Source organism: Ursus americanus, chromosome 3 (genome assembly GCF_024610735.1).
Source record: "Ursus americanus isolate L20-20 chromosome 3, mUrsAme1.1.p, whole genome shotgun sequence".
In the NCBI taxonomy this organism is placed as follows: domain Eukaryota; kingdom Metazoa; phylum Chordata; class Mammalia; order Carnivora; family Ursidae; genus Ursus; species Ursus americanus.
The window spans coordinates 64,469,589-64,495,148 of NC_142129.1; the positions used below are offsets into that span (position 1 = coordinate 64,469,589).

The 25,560-nt window shown below is 42.8% G+C and overlaps 1 protein-coding gene across 2 annotated transcripts in view; it reads left to right on the plus strand.

Annotated features, from left to right (window-relative positions):
• The window catches only part of COL28A1 (collagen type XXVIII alpha 1 chain), a 158,343-nt gene extending 133,115 nt beyond the window's left edge, over positions 1-25,228 (plus strand). The window contains exons 31-36 of one of the 2 annotated variants that reach the window (XM_045793658.2): positions 4,643-4,679; positions 6,293-6,847; positions 8,331-8,488; positions 20,810-21,011; positions 23,002-23,178; positions 24,430-25,228. In XM_045793658.2, coding sequence (XP_045649614.2) covers positions 4,643-4,679; positions 6,293-6,847; positions 8,331-8,488; positions 20,810-21,011; positions 23,002-23,174 — 1,125 coding nt within the window. In that variant the 3' untranslated portion in view covers positions 23,175-23,178; positions 24,430-25,228. The remainder of the gene's footprint in view (positions 1-4,642; positions 4,680-6,292; positions 6,848-8,330; positions 8,489-20,809; positions 21,012-23,001; positions 23,179-24,429) is intronic. The other variant, XM_087861051.1, reaches the window with a different exon arrangement.
• The last annotated feature ends 332 nt before the right edge of the window (positions 25,229-25,560 follow it).

A 25,560-nucleotide genomic window follows, 5' to 3' on the forward strand; every position in this document is an offset into this window, starting at 1 on the left:
AAACTTTCCCTTATGCTCTCTACACTGTTGCGAATAAAAAAGCTGACTCTTCAAAGTCTCACAGGGTGGAAAGGTTCTAGAATTTCTATAGCAAAGTCTATTTCTTCCTTTCACGTTGGAAGACACTACATCTCTTGGAGTAGAGAAGCAATAGGAAGCTTCTCTTTTTTCCTCCTTTTGATTTTTCAGTGGGTCATGGTCTGGGGATGCAGCCCCTATGTGCTGTGCTAAGCAAATCCAGGTGTAAGGGGTGGGAGTTTAGGTAGTGAAGGTAAGACATGAGAGGTGGGCATACGACAAACAGAAAACACTTTTTTTATGGTCTGTTTGCCATTTCTTCTTTGTCCTTCCTCACAAGTCAGATACTCCCAGATGCCTATGGCATATGAAACAGCTGCATATACATCAGTTCCTCCCCCAAAGTAGCAGGGAGAGTGTCTGTAAAATGTTCAGAGGAACGACCCCATAGGTTTATACCCTCCCTCCTATCCCAGTGTGTGGAAAGGGCGTGGCTTCCTTCATCCATTCATTTGTTCGCTCGTTTCACCAACATTTATTGGGTGCGTATTCTGGGTCAGGCTCGGAGATAGGCAGGGGAGCAGTAGAGATTAAGAGACTGTGTCCGTGGACTCAAGGAGCTCACAGCCCATTAGAAAAAAAGGCAAGCAAAGGATGTCCCCCTGTCATTTGACAAATGCTATGACAGGCGTAAACACGTGGATCCAGAGCAAACAGAAGGATGTATGATGATGTTTGGGGCCAAGTTAGGCTTTTATCTCTTGAGCAGAAGATTCTTAACCAAGAGGCAGAGATCTCAGAAATGAGGCTGGCATTCTGCTGACCTTGGCTTTCTCAGTTCTAGAAGAGGGACTAGCAGGGAAGGACAAGTGAAGGAAGAGTGACTTTGCCTCAGTGAGAATCTAGTCTGTGACTGGTACTGCGTTAGGCTCCTTCACCTCAGTACCCCCCTACCTAGTACTGCAGGGGCCTGAGGGCTCCTGTTTTAGAGCCCGCACAGGACCTGTAGCGCTCCTTCTGCCACACCCCTTCTCCCGGGTAAGGAGCCCTCAGGGCCAAGCAGAGTGAGCACCCTGAGCACATGCCCCCTCTATTCTACATGCTGGATACACAGGATCCCCAAACTGCCTGCCTAAGTGACAGCACTGGCCTATGCATGGGTCACCTCAGAAGGTGGGCAAGGGGCATGTGTTTTCAGGGAATCTGGACAGAGCTCAGAAGTGAGGACTCTTCTCCCCATGAATGATGGGCCAAGCCTGCACAGTGTAGAAATGGTAGGGTTGGGGTGCAACGAGAAGGGGACAGACTGCAGGCCACAGCCCTCTCTTGCCCAAGACTCCATGTTGGTCTACACGATAGCTCCATGAGGTCGGTACTATTATCTCTACTTCTATGAAGACGTGCTAAGTCAGAAAAGTTTGAGTGGTATGCCTGAAGTCGCCCTGCTAGCGAGTAGCAGAGCCCTTGTAGCTGGAGTTGACTTGTCTGGTACCAAAGGCAGGCTGCTCCCCCATGAATGCTGTTCTTAGAAGGCCTCATTCCTCTCCCCACCCACGTTCTGTCCCTGATCAAATATATCCCCAAACAGCTGTCGGGTGTAGATTCATTCCAGACTAGCAAACTACTGCTTTAAGACGCAAATACCATAGACAGAGTTCAATGTCATAATAATTCATGCCAAATTGCTTCAAAAAGACTGTTCCTCCACCTGTCCCATACATGTTAGCATTTCTTAGTGTCTGCCTTCAGTCTTCTTTCTCCCGGTCTTCCAACTCTGAGGCAGGGAAAACCATGAAAGGAAGGGGGGATGTGCAATTTGAAAAGGCTGGTTTAATATCATAGCAAAGTTGTATGGAGAATGAAAACATACTGTCTTTATGTTATAAATATGGAAAAGAATATATGTAACCAGTGGAGGTGTGGGGACACACTGGTTTAAAAGACTGAGAGCTCTGCTCTAGGAAATCTCATCTGCCTTCAATGTTTTCCACAGCCAGCTGTACACCTGCCTTCCGTAAATCTGCCTCCTGTTTGCCCTGCTCTCTTGAGCACCAGACCTTACATCTTACTGCCTACCGGCCACCCCCAGCTGGATGTCTGTCCCATCGATGCCAGGCCCAGGCAGAGCCCCGTGATCTCCGTTTGCTCCCACCCTGCTTCTGGTCCATCCCTCCCCATCTCAGAGTGGGCCAACATCATTGGCCTCCTCTGAGACTCCTTTTTCCTCACCCTTCCTTCCAATTACTCACCAACCCCCTTCATTTTCTCTTGGAAAGTTCCCTCCAGACCAGCCCTTCCTCTCCATCACTGCCACCGCCACCTTCTGGTGTCACTTCCCCCCCCCTGAAATATTTAGGAACCTCAAACCCCTCCATGGGCTGCCACAATCACCCTTTTAAAATAGAAGTGTGATCAGATCTCTTCTCTGCTTAGGGACCATGCATCTTCTCACCGCCCAGGATAAAGTTCACACTCTCCAACATGATGCAAAGACCTTCTAGAGTTCATCTGTCTTCCACATTTCCTGTCATTCTCTCTGCCGTGTACCCTGTGTCGTACTTTACTCTAGTACTGTAAGGCACTGTGTGTGTACTTTGTCCCCTGCCTGGAATGCTCCTCCCATCCCCCCTCTTTCCTCCGTAACCTGCTCATAAGCCACCTTCTTGGACCGCGGCCCCACCCTCACTCTCCCACCCCTGGAATTCCGAGCAGACAGGTGTGGTTCCTTGGCTCCAATCCATTCGTGGAGCACATACAAAAGTATTTATTCGTCTACTGCTCACTAGACTAGGAATCTTTTGATAGGTATAAAGGCGATGCCTTCATCATTGGCAAAAACAGCCAAAGTACTCATTGAGCAACTTGAGTGGAAAAAATAAAACTACTTTAGTCAAGTAAAAGCAAAGAAGAGGAGGAAGAGATTGATATATGTGAGTATTTAAAGCATTTTAGACCTGGCTAGACCATAAAAAGCACATTAAAAAGAATTTAAATGCAACTTTGATATATAAATTATTCTTACAAGTCAGTGAAAGATAAACATCTTAATAGAAAAAATGGACAAAGGACATACAAAGAATTTGCACAAGAGAATATGACTTGGAAACATGCGTATGAAATGAAATTTAGCCTAAGAATTGCATAAGTATAATTTAAAACAATGTGATATCTTGTTCTATCTAATGGCAAAGATTATATAATAATAATAACCAGTATTGTGTGTCTAAAATAAAACAGGTTTTCTTATACACTGCTGTTACAGGTGTTGGTTACAACCTTTCTGAAGGTCACTTTGGCAAATGCATCAAGAGCCTTAAAATGGCCATGCATCTGACTTTAGTAATCAAGTTTTTCAGAATACTTAATAATATGGGAAATTAAGTATGATACAATGTTAAGTGAAAAACTATAATCATAAACTTGGTGTTTAGTATTTTCTCCATTTGCAAAAAATTAAACATAAATATATATTTCCCCTTTCTAAAAACACAATGTAAAAATATATGCATTTTCCCTTTCTAGACACATCCTACTTTCAGATTTATTAAATGCCTAAATGTGGAAAAACATGACAAGCGCCCCCCCAAAGATGACTATTGACTACCTCATTTTATATAATTGTATTAATATTGTATTGGGAGTTCTTTTTAAAAAGCCACTTGGAATCACTGGCTTTTACTCAATTTACCAAAAATATAATTAAATTAAAATGCCCTGAATATTTTCCGTACATGCTTCTGTTAAGTCCTATCACCAGCGATGTCATCTTTACCCCAATTCTGTCATTGTGGATTTTTTTTCTTTCAAACTTTACTTTTGCAACTGTTCAATTTTATCTTCTTAGTTTTGCCTCCTTCCTGTTGAGGTTTTCTGGGCTTCTATTAAGTTCATCATTCCGGTCAGCTTCCTGTCTTGGGCAAATACAGAATTCCATTTCCTGTCATCCCATCCCGGTTATTTGTAAATGGACTACTCAGGGCAGGGCGTTGGCACATTACCCTACCTCATCCCGGGCTCTTCTGCTGATGTTGATGGCAGCAGGACCAGGAAGGAACATTCAGGAACACGGGGACATTTCACAGATGTGCCAAAGTGAGAGTATCAGGAACCTGGGGAGGGTACTTGCACAATTGGATGGTGGTAGAGAAAAGGAGGGAATACAGCATAGAACGAATTCTCTTTTGGCCCTGGTACTTGTATTGGTTGCTTAGCGCGTGTGGGTTAAACTGTGTGACTGATGGCATGCGTCGCCCACACCTTTGTAAATAGTTCTTTATGGAGTTGGACCCTATCCTAAAAGTCCTGTGTCGTAGCCTCATTTGACCTGCACCACAGCCCTGAGACACAGACACTGTGAGGCCACCTCATGCCCAAGGTCACACAGCTGATAAATGCTGGAGCCCCGATTTGAACTCTGAAAGTCTGAGCTCTGACACTTCACAACTCAAACACACTTCAGTCATGCTAGATTCTAGCCAGCTTTTAACCTCTGTGACATTTATTTTCTTCAGCCACAGAATAAAAGCAAATGGCTCCATACTGACTGTAATAAGACATAGCTCTTATGATGATAGGAAAAAATATTATGGTCATATAATTAATACATTTTCCTTTTGTCTTCCAGAGAGAAGAAATTATCAAAATTATTTTTGAAATATGTGGTAAGATTTGACCACCAAGAAAAGAACAATCCCTTCACAGTACCACAGGCACTGCTGGTCCAGATAAATGTGGTCTCCCCGGAGATATATGGGGTAGAGCTCATGGGAAAGTTTGAAGTTCATTTGGAAAGTCAGTGGGAACCTGAAAGATGCAGACAGAGGGTCTGTGGGAATCTGGATTTAAAAAAAGAAATCATCTTCCCAGGGTGGTTAAGAGGAGTGAAGATACTGGCCCTGGAGTCTGTGGGCAGCCAGGCCTTTTGTGAGCACAGAGCTCGTTTGTATTCAGTGACATTTACCTGAGCTTGGAAAGGAAAAAAACAACAAAGGAAATATGACCACAGGGGCCTAACTGGCATTTGAATCCAACCTGGCTGGTGATTATAATGTCTGTGTTTTTCCCAAAGCAGGAAGTCTTTCTGAATTGAGTTTTGAGCACGATTTCTAGAGTGTATTTCATTTCAAAGGCAGGAGGACACAGTCAGGAGGTCATCGTGCTTCATAGCTCTATCTAAATGCTTCTATGGCTAAATACGTTAGACTTAAAATAGAGTTAGCAGAAAGAGGAAGAAAAGAGATTAGCCAAAAGGCAAGAGATTAATAGAATAATGGAGATAAGAGAAACGTGTGTGTTTAAAATGGACAGAGGCAGAAATGTCATCGTTCTTCCATACAGGAACCCCTGGCTTGTCCCCCAAAAGACCTCTGGACGTTAAGACCCCATCTGGGACTCTGTACGGTGACAGGCCAGTTTAGATGTGGCTTCTGAGTTCTAGACGCCCGGGAAAAATAGCACCAAGTTTCCTCATGAATTTTTGTGGCAGGGATGTTGGGCAACATGAGGACTGAATAAACCAGTGGAGCCCTGATAGGTCTCACTTCCTGGTAACTCTAATGACGGCTTTGAATGGTAAACCCTAAACGGAAGCTGCTGATTAACCAGCATTCTGAGATCATTCTCCTGAAGAGGTGGCATGGTACGGACGGACTGCTGGCCTCACTGAGCCACCTTTGTCGTCATTGTGAGCGACTGGGGACACAAACTAGAGTTTGGGACGGCTGTTCAGTACAGTTACAGGTCCTAATCCTTCCCCCACAATTAACTATTTTCAGTCCATCACTTTACCCAGTGGTCATGCTAATGAGCAAATATCAATTTTCATATAAGGATAGGGTGTAAGACTAGAAGAGTAGCTTTCAGATTCAGATTAAATACAAACGTCGAAAGGACAAAGAGCAAAAGGAGGCTAGCGTTATCTTTTAGGGAGGGGAGAGGAATGTAATCAGGAAGGTGCACACAGGGATGCTGACTTGTAAAAATATATTTTTTAATCTGAGAAAATGGCCCATAGGTGTTCATTATTTTATCTTCTACAGTGTTTTGGTGGTTTGTGTGTATGGGGGGGTTGTTTTTGCAATATATTGTTTTTTTAAAAGTCAGATACAGAAACCAGAAGGAGGACAGCTGTTAGCTGTTCACACTCCCAGAAAGGGAAGGTAACAACCCAGGTCCCTGGTGGCTCGCTGCCCTTCTCACATACCGATCTGACGCCAGTCAGTGACGTTCTGATTTTCATTCGTGCAATGTTTCTATCTCAACATTCCTCTTTTAGGGTGTGGGCCCAAATGCAAAGAGACTCCTCTAGAGCTGCTTTTTGTGATTGACAGCTCCGAAAGCGTGGGGCTAGAGAACTTTGAGATCATCAAAAGTCTTGTGAAGACTCTGTCCGACCAGGTTGCTCTGGACCTCGCTACGGCCCGCGTAGGCATAATCAACTACAGCCATAAGGTGGAGAAGGTGGCCCATCTGACTCAGTTCTCCACCAAGGACGACTTCAAGCTGGCTGTGGACAGCATGCAGTATCTGGGGGAAGGCACCTACACGGCCTCAGCCCTCCACGAAGCCAACCACATGTTTGAAGCCGCAAGGCCAGGCGTAAAGAAGGTGGCCTTGGTCATCACTGATGGGCAGACTGATACCCGAGATGAAAAGAATCTGACGGAAGTGGTGAAGAAAGCCAGTGACATCAATGTGGAAATATTTGTGATTGGGGTAGTGAAGAAAAATGACCCCAACTTCGAAGTGTTCCACAAAGAAATGAATCTCATTGCTACTGACCCAGACAGTGAGCACGTTTATCAGTTCGATGACTTCATTACCCTGCAAGGTAAGACTCAGCGCCAGGGGAAAGAAATTTCTGTGGTTCTTCCAAGTACTGCCTCACTGGATTATCCTGACCAAAAACAGCAATCAGGAGGTGGCTAATGAGGCTTACGCCAGCACTAGATTGAACACATAAACTCCGAAGGCAAAACCATTTAGCGTCCATCCAGTTTAGAGGGTACGATCTCGTGTCTTTATTTGTTTGGAGTAAGTGCTGAGTTGGCCTTGGAGTTGATTAACTGGGCTATCTATGCTCGAGGACATGGTTGAAAAGAACGAGTAGGATCTGGGGTATTGCTAAGCCTCGTTAATGTTCAAAAAGTGACCTAACCTGCATAAGAGATACAGGAAGCCAGCAGCAAGGCAAAAAAGAACCACAGAATCAAAGCGAATTAAGAAGTACATAATGAATGAAAAAAAGTTATGGTGACCTAAAGAGAGGAGAAACACAAGTAACAGGGAAAATTCTCGTCTCTGTTCTGTTCTCCATTCGCTGCTCTTACAAACTAGGAGGCTGATGAAGAGTAAGCTGGTTGATGTGGAGAGTTTATCCAGTTTCACATTGTGAATATTCGTCCTATAGTCAGCACCCATCTGGTGGGTTTCCCTTTGCTACTTTGCCCTGTCACATGGGCTGATGTTTCCCAGGGAGGCATTCTAAGACCCTGACTTATCTGCGATTACAGTGTGGTCAGTATTGCTTCGCAGTGACACAGGTTCCAATTCTTTGGCAACTGGGAACTCATTGTGGCAGGCGCCACTCCCAGTGAGCTTGTGAAGTAGGTGAAACGATGCTTCTCGTGTTTACAGGCTTCCGGTTGGCTCCATCATTCCTTGTCCATGCCTCCAGGAGCAGGGGCTGACGTGGCCTAGCACAGCCTCTCCTTGCCCTCGTGCTGCTCCCCGCCTGCTCTGGCTGGCAGCCCAACTCCCCTGAAGGGTAGCATGCCCTGCCCAGAACCTTCCCACTTTCTATTTCCCTCTCTCCAGGCCTTTCTTATCTGGGGTTTCATTTCCTGAACACCCTGCAGGATGACTGGTGGACTTCTCGGACAGGGTCTATTTCACTGGGCTGTTAACTGTGTTAGAATGGCCGGAAATATTACATATTTCAGAGACATTATACTTTAATAATTAAAGAGCTTTATCATCTTTTAACCAAAGGAGTTAGTAATTCATCCCAGCTAATGAGGGATATATTTTTGGACTGGCTGGCCTTCCACAGAGCAGTTCAGTCAACCTACACTGTGGATAGCAAGGATTTAAGTGATTCTTTTGCCTCCATAGGCTGTTGTACATTATTAAATTAAACTGAATTATTTTAGATGGCCTCTTCTGGACGATGCTCAAATTCTTTAAAACTTAGTTCACCGAGTAGTTGACTTCAAGTAATGGGAAAGTGTCTATTTATTTTAAGGAGAGTATGGAAGATCTCTTTAAATGGGTTTTGCCCCTACTATCCCCCTTTTCTACTTTTCTTTTAAAAGACACCCTGAAGCAAAAATTGTTTAAAAAAAAGTGTGAGGATTTTGATTCCTACCTCATTCAAGTTTTGGGTTCACCATCACTTCAACCTGGAATTGGGATATCAGGGGAAGAACTTGGCGAATCCACTCCAGAGCCTCAGAAAGAAATTTCAGAGTCTGTAAGTAACTGTCTTGCTTAATTTGTGAGCTTAAAATTGTGTCTTCTGTCTTATGTCAAAGACCAGCTTGCCTTGCACTGTCAAGAACCAACTGAGACAAGTGTATTTTCAAGTCCGTGGCTATAAATAGTAGTACTTTTGTCTTCAGATTTCTAGTTCTGAAATAGCTCTGGGGCTTGTGAGCATGAATATGAGATTTTTCAATATTCCCATACTTTATAAGTAATTATTTATTGAACATTGCAAATAATATTTTAATAGTATGGCCCAGCTGCCACCAAAGGAATTATGTACACTAGACCAGATTAACACAAACTGCTTGAATCAGGGGCGCCTGGGTAGCGCAGTCGTTAAAGCGTCTGCCTTCGGCTCAGGGCGTGATCCCGGCGTACTGGGATCGAGTCCCACATCGGGCTCCTCCGCTATGAGCCTGCTTCTTCCTCTCCCACTCCCCCTGCTGTATTCCCTCTCTCGCTGGCTGTCTCTCTGTCACATAAATAAATAAAATCTTTAAAAAAAAAAAAACAACTGCTTGAATCACCCACTTTCCATGCTCTGCAGATCCTTTCATATCAGGTCACAACTGCCCCTCAACCATCTGGGTAGATGCTCCCCACTTTGCACCCTCTCAAGTTTCTTCAAAGTGTGCACCGGCTCGACCTGCCATTTTCCATGTTCTGAGCCGTGTTCTTGCTCCTTTGGCTTCCACCTCCTGTGCTCAGAGTGGAGACCGGGTGGGAGGCCATGCCTGTGTATGGTACAAGGTGGATGCTCTGTTTCAGAGCTTCTCAAACACATGAGAGGGAACTGCCTCTCCAAGGGATTGAGACGAATGTGACTGTCCTCAAAGCAAGCTTCTGGGCACTGACCTCAGATCGAGGGCAACAACTTTTAGGTTCTTCTGGGTGAAAATTGGAAAGCCTCCCATAATTACCAGTAAGGGAGTGCTGTGGTCACTTTCCCACCAAGTTACAGCACAAGCGGGTCTAGATTGATCCCTACTACACATATGGACATCCTGTGGCAAGCAGGCACACAGGAGACATGCCCTTATTCTGCAAGGTCAGTGAAGTCCCTGTGCTGTCCTTTTATGAAAGAACATGAAAGATTCATTATGAGCAAGTACAACAATATTCTAGCATCAGGATTCAGTTAACCAGTTGGACTAAGGCCCTAAGAAACCTCCAGATCAGTAGTTGGACCCAGGACCATTCAGGAATCAGGCCTAGGTTGCCATTCCTAAGGGGATAGACTGTAAGAGTCACTGGATTTTTATATTCTGTTCAAAAAAGGGCACTAAAGTCTCTAATACATTTTTGTTTGATGAAATACTGACTGACTCCAAGATGGGTAATTCCAATTAGAGCAACAGAGTGCCCCTGGATTGTAGATTGAAATTCACATACACATGTATACCACCTGGTCTATATCAGGGGATCAGCAAAGTAAAGGGCCACATAGTACTTTTTTTTTTTTTTTTTTGGTTTTGCAGGTCATTTGATCTCTGTTGCAATTACTCAGCTCTGCCTTTGAAGTACAAAAGCAGCCACAGCCAACACTTACCTGAACAAACATGGCTACATTCAGATAAAACTTGTTTCTAAAAACAGATGAAAGCTTGGATTTGCCCCTAGGGGTTTGCCAATCCTGGTCTTCACTGAGCATTTAAAAGTAAATTACAGACAATAAAGTACACAGTTTATCTCCTCCTGAGCATGGAGCGTTCCTGGGGCCTTGCCCGCTTGTGAGACTTAGCGCTCTGTCCCTCTCCTACTCAATCCGTCCCTTCCTGAAGATTTCCTAGACAAGAGCAAACTCAGGTTTCATCTAGCAAGTGGCACTGAAACTCTGAGCGCTCCCTATAATCAATGCATTGCATACTACGTACTGATCATTTACTGCTGTCCTGGGGGGCGGCTCTTGTGACACAGGTCCTGCCCAGGAGAAGTCCAGGGCCTCTCAGGAAGATGGATGCATACAGGAATTAGTAAGAACTTAGCACAGCTGTGGGTGAAGTACGAGATGTTGCAGTTAATTTCAGAGTCAAGGAAGCCTTTACAGAAGAGGTGGCATTGAGCTGAGTTTTAAGTAGGAGTTTCTGATGACAAGAGTAAGGGGAAGGGTATTTCCAGCAGAGGGAACATGTGGGCAAAAGGGGGTTCCAAAAGGCATGACATTTCACGATATTAGGAAAAGTTCGGTCTCGCTGGAACGTAAGGTGTGTGTGGCAGGATGGTGAATGTTACAGCTGGACAGACTCCTGCGGACTAATTATACCTGCCTCACGGGGCGAGCGAAGGAGCTTGAACTTCTTGTGGCGGCCAGGCCGCCAGGGGAAAGCAGAGGAGTTTCTAAAGCCAGGGTCACATGGTCATGTGCAGTGTGTGGGAGGAATGACCCTGTTGCAGTGCAAAGGGTGAGTAGGAGGAGGACAGGAGACTGGGGGTGAGCTGTGAGGTCTTGCAAGAGTCCGGGTGAGGGAGGACGCGGCTCCGAACTAAGGCGGGGTGGTCAGAACGAAAGCAGGTGTGGACCGGAAGCCATTTCCGGGGTAGAATGAACAGGATTTAGTGACTGGATGGGTTGGAGGTTAGGGAGAGGTTAGCCAGCTGGGTTTGTAACTTGGATTTGGAGTGAACTGAAACACCATCTGCTGAGATGGAGACTAGAGGAGGCAGGGAGGCAGTATTGTGAAGGAAAATAATGAGCTTGGTTTGCACCAGGTAAAGTGGAGGTGCCTGAGGGACCTCCAAGGCTTTATGACACAGAATGAGGAACAGCATTGCCTCCGGTATCACGACACAGGAAGTTAGACGGCGCTGAGAGACGAGCGATGTTAACAGATGATGACAGATGGAGCATTCTAGGAGCTGTGGAAGGGAGGGCGTAAGAAAAGTACATCCTAGCTTGGATTTAGAGCACCAAGAGGCACGTAGCGGGAACGAGCCTCAGCTAGGTCTCCTTGGGTGCCTGTGAGATAGCGAAGCTTGCAATGGACTTGAGCTTCCTGGATAGCCCTCATCTCTAGACCTTCTCACTCTGGCTCTCTCTGCAGAAGCACCAGGGCAAGACTGAATTTTAAACAACGAATGTTCTTGATAGATTTTAGTCTGAACAAACGTATATGCACGGATAGTCACAGTTATCTCTGTCATATGTATAAACAACGTATACACACACATAAATACGAAAGCGTACTTCTATACCCACCTTTATCTAAAAGTATAATTACAGTACCCACACATGGAAAGTGAATCGATCCAAACTTTTCAATTCTCAGATTTTCTCCGAGGCTGCCCTGGGCAATACAGTAAAACACACCATCCCAGAAGTCCCACTTCCCTTACTGTGTCTCTCTTTCCTTTCTCTGTTGCCTCTATCCCTCTTTACGGCATCTAGTTCTGGCCTGCCTTCTTCCTCTTCTTTCTGTCGAAATCTGTTCTTAGAGAAAAATCTAGTTATTTACACTTTTGTGTGAAATCTAAGCCAAAGGGTTTCCATCTCCAAGGAGGACTTCCATGTTCAGTACTTTATCTTATTGTGGCGTGGACTCGAGGTACACTAAACATCTGTGCACAGGTGTGTGGGGAGATACAGAGAGCAGACGGGCCTCCCAGGTTCTACTAAATTCCTGACTCCCTGATAACCCCCTGCTCTGTTGCTCTTTCGGGCCAGTGTTGGGAAGCTAAACAGGCACATCCATTCTACTCTGTTCCTCTCCTGAAATCTCCGGATAATTTATACTTGCTTTGGAATTTGTTACATTTTACATTGTTAATAATTTATGTATATAGCTCAACTCTCCTAATGGGTTTAAATTCCTTGAGAACATGATCTGTGTCTAATTAAATTTTGTGCCCAACTCATGACTTAAAAATGTGCTTCACCTTTCACACAGTAGATGCTCAATAAATACTTAGTGACCAATGAGTGTTATACCAAATGTTAGGCTAAAAAAGAAATCTAAAATTGTTCTTCAATGAAAGGCATCAATTACACTGTTTAAAAAAAATCCTTTTTTTTTTTTAAAGATTTTATTTATTTGACAGGAAGAGACACAGTGAGAGAGGGAACACAGCAGGGGGAGTAGGAGAGGGAGAAGCAGGCTTCCCGCTGAGGAACAAGCCCGATATGGGGCTGGATCCCAGAACGCTGGGATCATGACCTGAGCTAAAAGCAGACGCTCAACAACTGAGCCACCCTGGCACCCCAAAATCCTTATCATTTATGGGACTAATAATGTTGGCACTCATGTTCCTTTATTCTTTCTGGGTTTAGCCAGTTAGGTTAAGACTTCCAAGATATAAATGGGAATGGGGCAGTAAAATCAAGTAAACATCATTTAGTGAGACCAACTGGTTATATCCAGTAGTGGTCTGTTAAGCAGATAAGCATATTAATTTCCTGCATGAAATAACTTTTTGTCATTCTAAATACAATAATAAAGTCATGTCAGCACACAGTTGGTTTATTCACTGGAACTGGTTTCTTGTAACAATAGTCTAGATTTTTTTTTTCCAACTGAGAGAGTAGAAAAGAAAGAGGCCCTGTCTACCCTTTCCATAAAGCTTCTTTTTGTATTATGAAAATTCGTTCCCTGATTGCAAGTAACTTAGATAACTGGCAGCAGAGATAGAGTCCTCTTGGTGGAAAGGAGGCTGTGCGATTTCTAGGCAGAGTGATTTTACAATAAGCCAGTGAAGGACAGAGTCAAGCTAGTACGGGAGGGGTCCCTGTGGGTAGCTCTGCACCAGGTGGAGACATGCGGTGGAGGAAGTGGGAAGCTGGGAGTCTTCTCTTTGCCTTTGTTATCATCGGGACATGCAGTCCGATGCTAGGATGCCGGCCCCTCATTTCCATTGAGGAAATGCACACCTTATTGATGTAAATGACAGGAAGCCAACACAGCAGGCTGACTGCTGGCTGTCCCACCCTCTCTTTGTCCACCTTCTCATTTAGTGAGACCCTCTCCCTGGTCCCCATGCCACCTGCCTCATTTCTCCTCTCCTGTCATTATCACACAGTTGCTCCAAGGTCTCCATCTCATTTTCACCCTTGCTGGCTCTCCTATGTCTCACCCTCCTTTCCCTGCAGTATTTACTCATTCTTACTTCACTCTGACCCGTCTGGAGAAGGCCACTTCTGAAATGGGGCAATTTTTTTAAAAAACGAGAGCCCTGGGCAGGTTCTGACTTGATCCTGGAATTGGATGTGTCCCTTGTGTCCCTTCATCCTAAAACGTGACCCTAGGCTCTATCCTCAATTTTGATGTGAACGTTTTAGTCTCCCACCTGTGCTCTGAGACCCATTCCCTTCTGCCTCTTCCAAAACATGAACCTTGCTTCACTGATTGTGCCAATATTTCCTTTCCTGACAAAATTTCTGACTCCCTCCCTAGTAAATAGGCTTCAGACTCTCCCATCTAAAAAAATCCTCTAACTTTCTCTTAGTTCATGTCCTTCTTGCTACTATCCTATCTCTATCTTTTTTATAATAAAATTACTCCATAGGCCAGTCTCTGCCTCTCCGTCAAACACACACACACACACACACACACACACACACACACACATCCCTTCACTCTTCTTCCCTCCCTCTCAACTTCCTCACTTCCGTTCACTTGGGAAAACCCCCAATATGCCCCTGGAACTCCACTGGAAAAATGGCCAACAACGCCCTAATTGCCACATCCTTACTGCCATCCTCTTATTTTCTCTTTTGCATGCCACTCCTTTGGTTTTGAGAGTCCTCTTTCTCCTTATTCCCCTCCCAGCCACCTTAGCATTCTTTCTCAATTGTTTTTGGGGTTTCACTTTCTCTGTTTACTCCTAAATATTAAAGTCTTCATTTTTCTAAGCTCAGTCCTTAGCCTTCTCTTTCTTATGTTAACAACTCTCCAATCTGCCTCCCCAGTCCAGACCTTCCTGCTGGGCCCCAGAGTCACATTTTCAATTGTCTGTGCAGCTCTTACTCTGGGTGTTTCGTAGGCATTCAGCATGGAATGTGTTCACGTGCAGCCCCTCCAGCTGCCTTCCGTGGGGGTGTAGCTCCACCATGCCGCCAGGCGCCTGGCAGGAAACCTGGAAGGAGTCTGTAGCTCTATTACTTTGTCTTCCACGCTTGGTATTGTCTTCTTTGGTCTGTTCTTATCATCTCTCTGTCCTTGCTATCAACTCTTTTCTCCTCATCCATACCTCTACTGTCTGAGACTGAGGTCTGATCATTTCTTATCTATGTTGATAATAGGGTCTCAAAACTCTTTTCCTATCTCTCTTTTCTACATCCTTTCCAATTTATTCATTACTTGTTGATAGCATCATTTCATCATCATTGCTTTTTTTTTTTTTTTTTTTTTTTAAGAGAGAGACAGCCAGCGAGAGAGGGAACACAAGCAGGGGGAGTGGGAGAGGAAGAAACAGGCTCCTAGCGGAGGAACCCAATGTGGGGCTCGATCCCAGGACTCTGGGATCACGCCCTGAGCCGAAGGCAGACGCTTAAAGACTGAGCCACCCAGGTGCCCCTGAATTATTTCTCTTATATATAATTCCATTTTGGCTGAATTACCTTTAAAAAACCTGTGTATAATACAATGGCATATATTTTAACTAGGTATTAAGTCTCCATGACAGTACATTAGGAAAAATAACAAACATTTGGGTACATCTGTATTTTCTCCTAATGTCCTATTCAAGTAAAATTCTATAAGTTGCCTGGTCATACTCTACTCATAATTAAATGAAATATCCTATTCAAAGGCCATAATCAATGCTTATAAAACTGATGGACTTTTCAGACTTCCAAAAAAACCTGGGACTGAGACTAGTGTTAGTTTAGGTTCTCTACTGACAGGAAAACTAATATGATTTCCTAAAATCAGACCTAATCATTTGTAAGTGGCCTTGACTAAGCCACATATACAGATATGGTTATATTGGTCAATATTATAATTTGTTTATGAAATAAAATTAATACTCTCTCATTGTGGTGGTCAAAAACCCCTCAAATTCCTGATAAAACCCTGCATAACAACTAATATTAGTATTGCTTAGTGAAGTTGCTGTATAAGCGTCACATATTGCTAATAATAGATTTATTACCCTTAGAATATAGTATGCTTCTATCTTATGAAGGAGGAAAAAAATGCATTGCAGGTTGATCTAGAAGAAATATTCCGGACCTGGAAGTCCAGAAACTTGGCTTGTAATCTCAATCCTGAAGCTAAATACTTTATTTCTTTGGCTCTGAAATACACACATACATACACACACACACACACACACACACACACACACACACACGTACATATATATATTTTAGGGGGGAGGGGCAGAAGGAGAGGGAGAGAGAGAACCCTAAGCAGGCTCCACACTCAGCACAGAGCCAGATGTGGGGCTCCAGCTCACCACCCTGAGCGCATGACCTGAGCCAAAATCAAGAGTTGGATGCTTACCTGACTGAGACAGCCAGGCGCCCCCAGTTTAATATTTTTTATTTTATTATTTCAGAGATTGGGATGCATCTATTTAGTGTGTTGTGGTCTATGTAAGAAGACTTAAAAAATTTATAGTGCATCTCACAGCAAATGACATCTTAGAAGTGAAATTTGATAGCTTCCTGACATTGGGTGGATCACCTGTTTCTTGTGGTTTCTGTTCCCTCATTTGCAAAGTAAGAGATTATTGCTAGACTCTTCTTCCTTTTTATAAAAATGTGTGATTAGAAAGAACAGTCAGAAACACTGACTGGGCACTGCCAGATGGAGGGCATTATGCTAATGGAGGAGAGGTTTTAACCAGAATAAAATCCTGTCGTCCACCCTCTAGGACAGCGGCAGGTGATCAGGGGAGGCACACAGCCCACGCTTAAGATGTTCCTAACAGTCCTCAGCAACCTTAAATGCAAATAAAGGGCATCAGTTTAACTGTGTGCTGAGAGACCTGGCAAAGAAGTGTTGTCACCCGGGAGGAGTCCATTAAGGTTCGCGGCCTCCGAGAGCAGGTACCTTGAAGGCACTGGTGCCGGGCCTATCGTCAGGAGCCGAGTCCCCGCAGGCAACCGCCAGAGGCTTGGACCCGCGCTGCTGGGAAGAGCGGAGTGTGAGCACAGGGCTGATGCAGACAATCATTAGCATTCACTCGGAGAGGACATGGGCTCAGATTTGAGGAGCTTGTCTGTCATAGATGCAAGATTCAGGGTCATGAATTAGGAGGAAGATGTTTGGAAATCAGAAACCAAATCACCTTTTGGAGCTGTGTGGCACCTGGGTAGCAATCCTCCGTCAGCTCGTAGGCTCACATTCCTAGGGAGCTGCGGAAACCCGTGTCCTTCTCCTAAAGACCTGCTCTAAGGCTGAAAGAGGCTGACAGTGTCCCATCTGCTTCACAGAGCAGCCCTGGAGCCCAGGTGTTGGCCCCCCACGTGCCTCTAGCTCCTCCTTTTACTGCGGGGCGTCCCAGCTCGGAGCTGGAACCACGCGTTTCCTCCAGGGCAGGCCGGTGAGCTGATGGCAGACTTTTGTTTTTAGGTTTAAGACTTATAAAAAGATCGGAGAATACATAAAACAAAATCTGAGTGCCCGCCACTACGACATGACTGGTGTTCCCATTCGTTCACACACTCTTGCTCGGATACAGTTCAAGTCCTTGCCTGTGAGTCTCCAGTCTGATCCCGCTCCTTCCTCCGGAGGCAGTGACTATCACGAACGTGGTGTGCATTCTGCCAGTCGGCTCTGCAGCTGCTTAAATCCCACGTTTAGAGACGGAAGTCATGTCAGGGTCTAATCTTTAATTTTACAACAATGACATAAAACCTCAAGGAATGAAATAATTAATCCATAGTCCTGATTTTCCTTCTCTCTCCCTCTAACACGTTCTGAATTTATCCAGTGGCTACTGTTTGCTATTCTAGGCTATAAAGATTTTTTTTTTTTAAGATTTTTATTTATTTATTTGACCGTAGGCTGTAAAGATTTTTAAAAAGAAAACAAAAAGGAAGGAAAAAGGTGCAGGAGGAAAGAGATGAAAATGAAGAAAATGTGGCACTGGTTTAACTTATCAGGGAGGTGATAGTGACACGTGTGAAATTGGAAAAGCTGGAAAACAGTGTCGGAGTAAAGGCTAACTTCTCTGTGACCAGCGCCAAGCAGAGGAGCATCAGGAGGGGCTGTGTGCTAACTGGAAGGGGGATGTCGTACTGATGGGGTTATTGGGCAAAGTCTTGCTGCTGGGGACCAACTTTTCCTGGGCCCTGGTGGGACTGTGGGATTTGAGGGCCTGAGGCAGAATGAAGAGGAAGGAATGAGAGGCCATAGCTCGGTGTGCCGGGAGGAGTGGCAGACGAGGTCATTCCTGTGTGTGTAGGGAACAGATTGTGGCCAGGCGATGTACAGCAGCTGAAGAATTTCTCACCTCTCAAGCTAGTAATTATCTCTTCTTCCGATCCTAATAGCTAGTAAATGGTGATCCTTTAAGAAAAGGCACTCATAGGTGAGAGTGCAAATTTTAAGACTTTTCTGGAGAAGAGTTTGTCTCAGAAGCCTCAAATATGTATTCCTTAATCCAGCCACATGTGGTTTCCAACAGAAAAAAAAAAAAAAAAGCAAATCAACTGAATGTTTAAAAAAGGGTATAGTTGTTATATATTTAAATATAGTTATATAATTGAATAGTATTTAATGGTCACAGTAAAATATATGGAACCATATTAAATTTTAAAAAACAAAAAAAAACCCAGTATTTTTTGTTTAAAAAAGTGCACATAGGAAAAAAAACTGAAGTGAAAGTATACCTGAATATCAACAATGATTATTTCTGGGAGGTGGAATCCCTTGTGATTTTTACTTTCTTCTTGTTGCTTGTCCGGATTTTCTAAATTACCTTCAGCGAATGTTTTTGTAATAAGAAAATTATAAGAATGGGGGGCGCCTGGGTGGCACAGCGGTTAAGCGTCTGCCTTCGGCTCAGGGCGTGATCCTGGAGTTCTGGGATCGAGCCCCACATCAGGCTCCTCAGCTGTGAGCCTGCTTCTTTCTCTCCCACTCCCCCTGCTTGTGTTCCCTCTCTCGCTGGCTGTCTCTGTCAAATGAATTAAAAAAAAAAAATCTTTAAAAAAGAAAAAAAGAAAGAAAATTATAAGAATGGCAAATCTTGGTAATTGTACATTTGTTTAAATAATCTGAGATCTCATGGAACCAAAAGATAAAATTATTCTCATTTATGAAAAAAAATATTTTCAATTGTTCTAGAAGCTGAGGTAGCAGTAGTCAAAATTCTCAAATGATGCAGTGATTGAGAAAGAACACACACACTCCTAAACTTACAAGAGGTCAAGAATAGCTTATGAGGCCTTAAGGATTGAACAAGGTAATGATTTCAAGGCCAAGTTAATTCCTTGAAGAAAACTGCTGTCCAGTACACTTCTTCAAAGGAATCCTCCACCTGACAGATAGGATATCTGAAGTGTAGCCTAAGAGCTGTTGGCTTTTTTATGTTCCATAAACTACTCTCTAGTCAAGCTTTCAACTTATTTTTTCCTTAACAAAACATGTGCAAGCAAACAAAACCAAAAAACAGTGATTTCTTTCTTGAAACGGGCATTTCTCAAATTTTATCAGTACCTTACCAATGATTTGGGGGAAGTTCTTTAATCACTTGGAGCTTTAGAGTTCCCTATAGGCAATGAAATACTCACAAAATTTTCCTTTAGGCTTAAAATTCTTTAGTTCAATGATGGTAACAAAAGCTCACGTTCAAATCGATATACACACACACAAGATCATTCTTAAAGAAAGAGGAATGCCAAGTGGCCCACAGTTTTACCTCCATTTGTCCCAAAAGTTGTATTTTGGGGCTAGTGAAAAGTCACGACTGTATTTGAATTGAGTGCCTTTTCTATCAGGCTGAGGACCAGACGAATTCCAATGGGAATGTTGACTTCGATTTACCTGGTAGTACTTTAATCATTGTAATAATATACACACGAGTAACAGAATTGATTAGCCCTTCCCTGTGCTCGTAGGCACATGTGTGTGTGTGTGTGTGTGTGTGTGTGTGTGTGTGTACAGAATCAAAAGCAATAGAATAGCTTAGACAGCAGAGAGCAGCTAATGAGGACAGTGGCTCTGGTCACAGGATGACAGGAACTACAGGTGAGAAGGCATCAAAATGACTTTACTTAGTTCACAGATTTGCCTATTTAAATAAATAAATAAAAAGGAAAAAAAAAAAAAAAGAAGGCCTTGAAAGGATAAATGACCATCCTGTGCCAAGACCAAGATAAATGACTGATTCAGTTCCCTGTAGCTGGGGTCCAGGGGAAAAAAGGTAAAAAGAACTTAATTGGTCCCATAAAGGATTGACCTTGCTCCTGGCAATGGTAGTCAAGAATAACTGACGTGACTTTTTCTTTTTTTTGAAGCAAAACGCCTTTTTTTCCTTGTCTCATTACATATCATAAATTCAGATAAAACATGGAAACTTGGGCCCAGAAAACTTGCTTTTGAATTATATTCCTTTTTTCCTTAGTTAACAAACATTTCTAGAACTTCTTAGAAGCTAAGCATCCTGCACCATTGGCATTTGCTGGGGTCCAGATAATAGGATGAGATGAAAAGTGCTACTGGTTTTATTTCAGCTGTCTTATTGTCCCCTGCCACCCCCATTCCCAATCTCAAAATCGATTGAGAGCTTGTTGTAGATATCTTGGGAAATATTATTAATTTCTCCAGTGTTAAGAAATGGAGAAGAAAAGGCTGTTTTAGAAAAAAAGGTCAAAGCAGCTAGTGGTTATTTCCCCCTCCTCATGCCAGTGACTATGAAAAGAATGAAGATTAACTCCTCCTAAGCTCACACCTTTCATGCCCCACATGTGGATCGCTCTGGAAGGCTCAGCACAAAGCTCCATGCCTGGTAGTAGGAAAGTCCATAACTTAGGGTGCCTGGGTGGCACAGCGGTTGAGCGTCTGCCTTTGGCTCAGGGCGTGATCCCGGTGTTATGGGATCGAGCCCCACATCAGGCTCCTCCGCTATGAGCCTGCTTCTTCCTCTCCCACTCCCCCTGCTTGTGTTTCCTCTCTCGCTGGCTGTCTCTCTCTCTGTCGAATAAATAAATAAAATCTTTAAAAAAAAAAAAAAAGTCCATAACTTAGGTATCCAGGGATGCATGACATACAAAGAGGGGCATCATTTCCTGAGCTTTGATTGAAATAATACTGGAGAGTGGGGAGAAGCAGCAATGCTGCATTTTTCCTTAAATGTTTCACAAAGCAAACAAACTTTTCTGACTTGATATCACCAGAAACAAAAATGTGAATTTTTTGTGTAGGTCAGCATCTCTGGAGTCCAGGATGAAGAGAATGAGCCTCTAGAACCTACCAGGGCTGACAGCCTGACCAGCAGTCCTTCACCTGAGGCTGCTACCACCGAGGGGCCATTGCTCAGCCTCCCCGAGGATGGGGCAGAGGGTCTGGACACCAGAACTCCAAGTCCCGTTTTGGATTCACATCCAGAAAAGTTGGTGCACAAAGGTAAGAGACACCTGCCAATCAGCTGCTGTGTCTACAACATCAAGGCCCAGAAAGGGTGGGCTCTAAAATCTCGTTCAGGGGCGCCTGGGTGGCTCAGTCGTTAAGCGTCTGCCTTCGGCTCAGGGCATGATCCCGGCGTTCTGGGATCGAGCCCCACGTCAGGCTCCTCTGCTAGGAGCCTGCTTCTTCCTCTCCCACTCCCCCTGCTTGTGTTCCCTCTCTCGCTGGCTGTCTCTCTCTCTGTGAAATAAATAAAATCTTTAAAAAAATAAATAAAATAAAATAAAATAAAATCTCATTCAGAAAGAAGTTTTGACTCTAAACAGGGAGGACAAAAGACACTTTTCATTTCATTATATGTCATTTTATTATATGTTTATTATATATAGAAAATTGGCTATAGAACAAATTTGGTGAATAAAAAATTTTAAAGTTCTTATATGTTAATTGCTTTTTAAAATTAAACGCCTTTAGAGAGGACTGTGTTCTCATTTTCCCGTGGCCCCTAACACTCCCTATTGTCTTATGTGTGACCTTGTCAGAGGTAGACATTTGAATTTTTGATCCCTCGATTGTAGAAAAGAAAAAAGCTAGAATCTAGACTCCTCCTCCTCAACATATTTTCTATCCATATGTCTATGGATATGTTTCTATCAACATATTTCTATTAATTTATACCTATAGAAATTAATCATTATATACAGAGTTTCTGAAGGACAGGCCAGAGAGACAAGATCCTTGCCTAAAAGAAGCTCAGAGATGATCTTAAGTTACACAATACACATTATTTAGTTAATGTTTTTAACAGTGGAAATAGTGAAAGTCTCCTCCTTTCCATTTGGTCTAAGGAGTCTCTGAAGGAGAGGTGGGTTTGGAGGTTAGTATTAGAAAGTAAAGGAATCAAGACACGCTCCCTATCTGGGGAAACAATTCTGGAAGATGGAGAAAGGGCTTGTTCTGTAATTGAGAAATGAAGCTTATGGCATATAAACTGCCTCACAGAACACAAGTCTCAGACAGCAAGAACCTATTTGGTTTTTAGGGCTTTTGTCACTTTGGAATCACTTCTTTAGGTAAGGAGTACTAATCAAGGCACTGATGAGTACCATGAAATAAAAAGGGATTTAATGAATGGCTTTATTATTATAGCTCTCCTTTGTTTTTTTTTTCTTTACAGTGGAAGTGTTTCTAAAACTTATTCATAAATAGATATTAAAAGCTCATATTTTTATTTTCCTGTAGGAACTGATCTTTTTAAAGATCTTTTTATGGGGGGGATGGGCAGAGGGAGAGGGAAAGAGAGAATCTTAAGCAGGCAACCTGCTGAGCGCAGAGCCCAACACAGGGCTCCATCTCACATCCCTGAGATCATGACCTGAGCCAAAACCAAGAGTTGTACCCTTAACCCACTGAGCCACTCAGGTGCCCCCAAGAACAGCTCTTTTTAAAAGAAAATTGTGATATGAAGAGAGCCCTTCATTTTATTTTATTTATGTATTTTTTGGTAACTTGAAAGGATTTTCTTTTTTTAGTAGGCATAATTACATGTGATCACAGTGGCACTTTCTTTCAACACACTGGGAAGAAATGTGTACAGAAGGCCAAGATTATCTTTATTCCAAATGTTAATCTGATTTTAAATCAAGTCCAAAGTAAATGAAGAAGTCCTATTTTCCTCTTGTCAATTAATCCTCATAAGAGTGTTAGCCAATGAAGGCCCACAGAGCCATGCTTTCAGGGAAATAAGCACCTTTCATAACGTTGCATAAAGAGCAAAAACTTTTATGTCTTCAAAGGAGTATCTAAAGGTGGAGCCGCAGGTGGTGGAGGGAGTATTTTAGGTGTTAGGGAAACCTTCTTTCACTTGGAACCAAATTTTCTTATTTGGCATGTTAGGGTGCATGGAGAATAAACTTCATAAAGCTCTCACTTCTCATCTTTTCAGGGCAAGAAAAACCTATAATAACATGTTGACCTTTTCTCACTCTAGATCCTAGGTGCTTGGAAGCCCTAAAGCCAGGAAACTGTGGTGAATACGTGGTTCGATGGTATTATGACAAACAGGTCAACTCCTGTGCCCGCTTTTGGTTCAGTGGCTGTAATGGCTCAGGAAACAGATTCAACAGTGAACAGGAATGTCAAGAAATTTGCGTTCAAGGATGAGTAAGTGAGTCAACCCCTAATGAGTGAAGGCTGCGTCTCTATCAGCAAACCTAGAAAGAACCTCTATAATTTCAACATATTCACCCAACACAAATGAGACACCATATTTGAGTATAGACTGAGTACTTATAGTTTATAAACATAGTTGAATCCTCATAACCACCCTAGGATATAAGTATTAACTATTGTTATTGGCGAAGAAGCTGAGGCTCTGAGAAGTTCAGGGATTCCTGAACAGTTACCCAGCTAAAAAGTGGCATAAGTGGGGGTGTGAGTCAGGGATGTGTAAGCTCAACGCACAGGATCTCGCTACATCACAGCCTGCAGTGTGGCTCTGATCTACATTAATTCTTGTTCTATGCATTATGTTGGTTTATTTTTTATTTTTATTTTTTATAATAATTTTGTATTATGTTATGTTAGTCACCATACAGTATATCCTTAGTCTTTGATGTAATGTTCCATGATTCATTATTTGTGTATAGCACCCAGTGCATTATGTTGGTTTAAACTCCTGTCCTGGTCCAACCTCCCCATCTCCCTAACCCCCAGTTCCTCACTGGCCCCAGTCCCCAAACCCCTTACAGCCCTGCCTGTAGCGAAAGGGAGATGGCAGGGAAGGAATTGAGTTTGGGAATTAGAAGGGGTGGGAGTATGTCTGTGCATAGCAGGTAGAGATAAGAAAGACATCCTACTTTGGGGAAACCCAGCAAGATGATGATTCTGGGAGATGAGAGGCATTGGAATAGGAGTGAGGTGCTGAGGGTAGTTAGATTTTTGCCTTGCTAGCTCGAAAGCGATTGAGAAACCAATCTGAATGAAAATTACTTAACACAAGTTTACTAACAATTATCACTCCCCACTCCTCCAACATGTTTGGTAACAAAGGCTTTGCTATGTGTTTAAACTCTATATTTAAGACAAAACTCCAATTTCAACAAAGAAATTCTTTCCACCCTTCCTTTAAAATATGTAAGTGAGACTTTCAATTTTAGGGGGCAGAATGAGAAGGCACTAGATAGCCAGGCACTCCTCGAAGCCCAGATTCACTCTTGAACAGGGTATTTTAAAGATAAGACTTCCACTGAAAAACGAGCCAGCATATTGAAATACAATCCAACAGAGTAATAGAGAATTGGCTCTGTCACTTTATAATAATTTTTGCGACATCCAGCCTGGGAAGATCATTAGTTCTGAGCTATGCTCAGACAGCATTTATATATATCATCTTTAACACACCTTTTTCTTCTTTCAGGCCTGTGGCCCTCATTCAAGTCTGGCAATACAAAAGAGGACACTCAAGGAAGAGGGAGCTGGAGGAACAGCCATCTTAACAAAAATGATTTTGTGTGGTTTAATTAAAATCTTATTAGGTAATATTTGGTACCACAAAAGAATATATGCAATATACTTGTAAGCTACCAAACATGATGATAAGATAAACAACAGTGAACGTATCATACTGACAACGAACCAAACACAGTCAATTCTGTTGAAGTTTCCTGTGTGGACTTCTCCAATCTCAGCCCCCAGTTTCCTGCCAGGGATAACTCATCCTGAATTTTGTGTTTACCATTTCACTTTGCTATTGGGTTTTTACATGTAATCTTATAACGTAAAATCACATCTACCCCTATATAGCTCTACACAGTACATAGTTTGCTTATTTTAGAGCTTTATAAAAATGGGGTCATATCCTAGTCTTCTGCAACTTGCTATTTCCATTCAATATTATAATTAAAACATGTTTTACCATATCTAAATGTATTCCTAAGTAACTTATTCTTTACCTCTTTTAAACTTTAGAAAATTTACTTCATAATATGTAATTCTTTGCAACTTGGTGTGTCATTACGTTATAATTCATACATGTCCATTTACTTTCAAAGTTGTATCATATTTGTGTGAATATATCACAACATATTTAACCATTACCTTGTCTATGATTAAATTGTTTCTATCTAATTTTCTCCCCCCTGGTCCATCAGCGTTGCTATGAATGCTCTTATGTGGTTTTGGGTGCATGGGTACCAGTGTTTTTCCAGGATATATACCCTAAGCTGGAACTGTAGGGTTGCAGGACATATAAACATTCAAAATTAGTATATTATACCAATTATTTTCCCAGACTGTTTGAACCAATTCATTACAAAGCTCCACCAGTTGTGTATAAGAGGTTTCATTGTTTGCTGTTCTTGTCAGCACTTAGTATTGTCAGACCTCTTCATTTTGCTAATCGTGGGTGAAAATGGTATCTTATTTTAAACTGATTTTCTCTGGTGACATCATATTTGTTTACTCTCTGTGCTGAGGCTTCTGAGAAACGGGTGTTGATATTTGGAGAAGATTTTCCTATTGGATTGTCTTTTTCTTATTGAATTTCTGG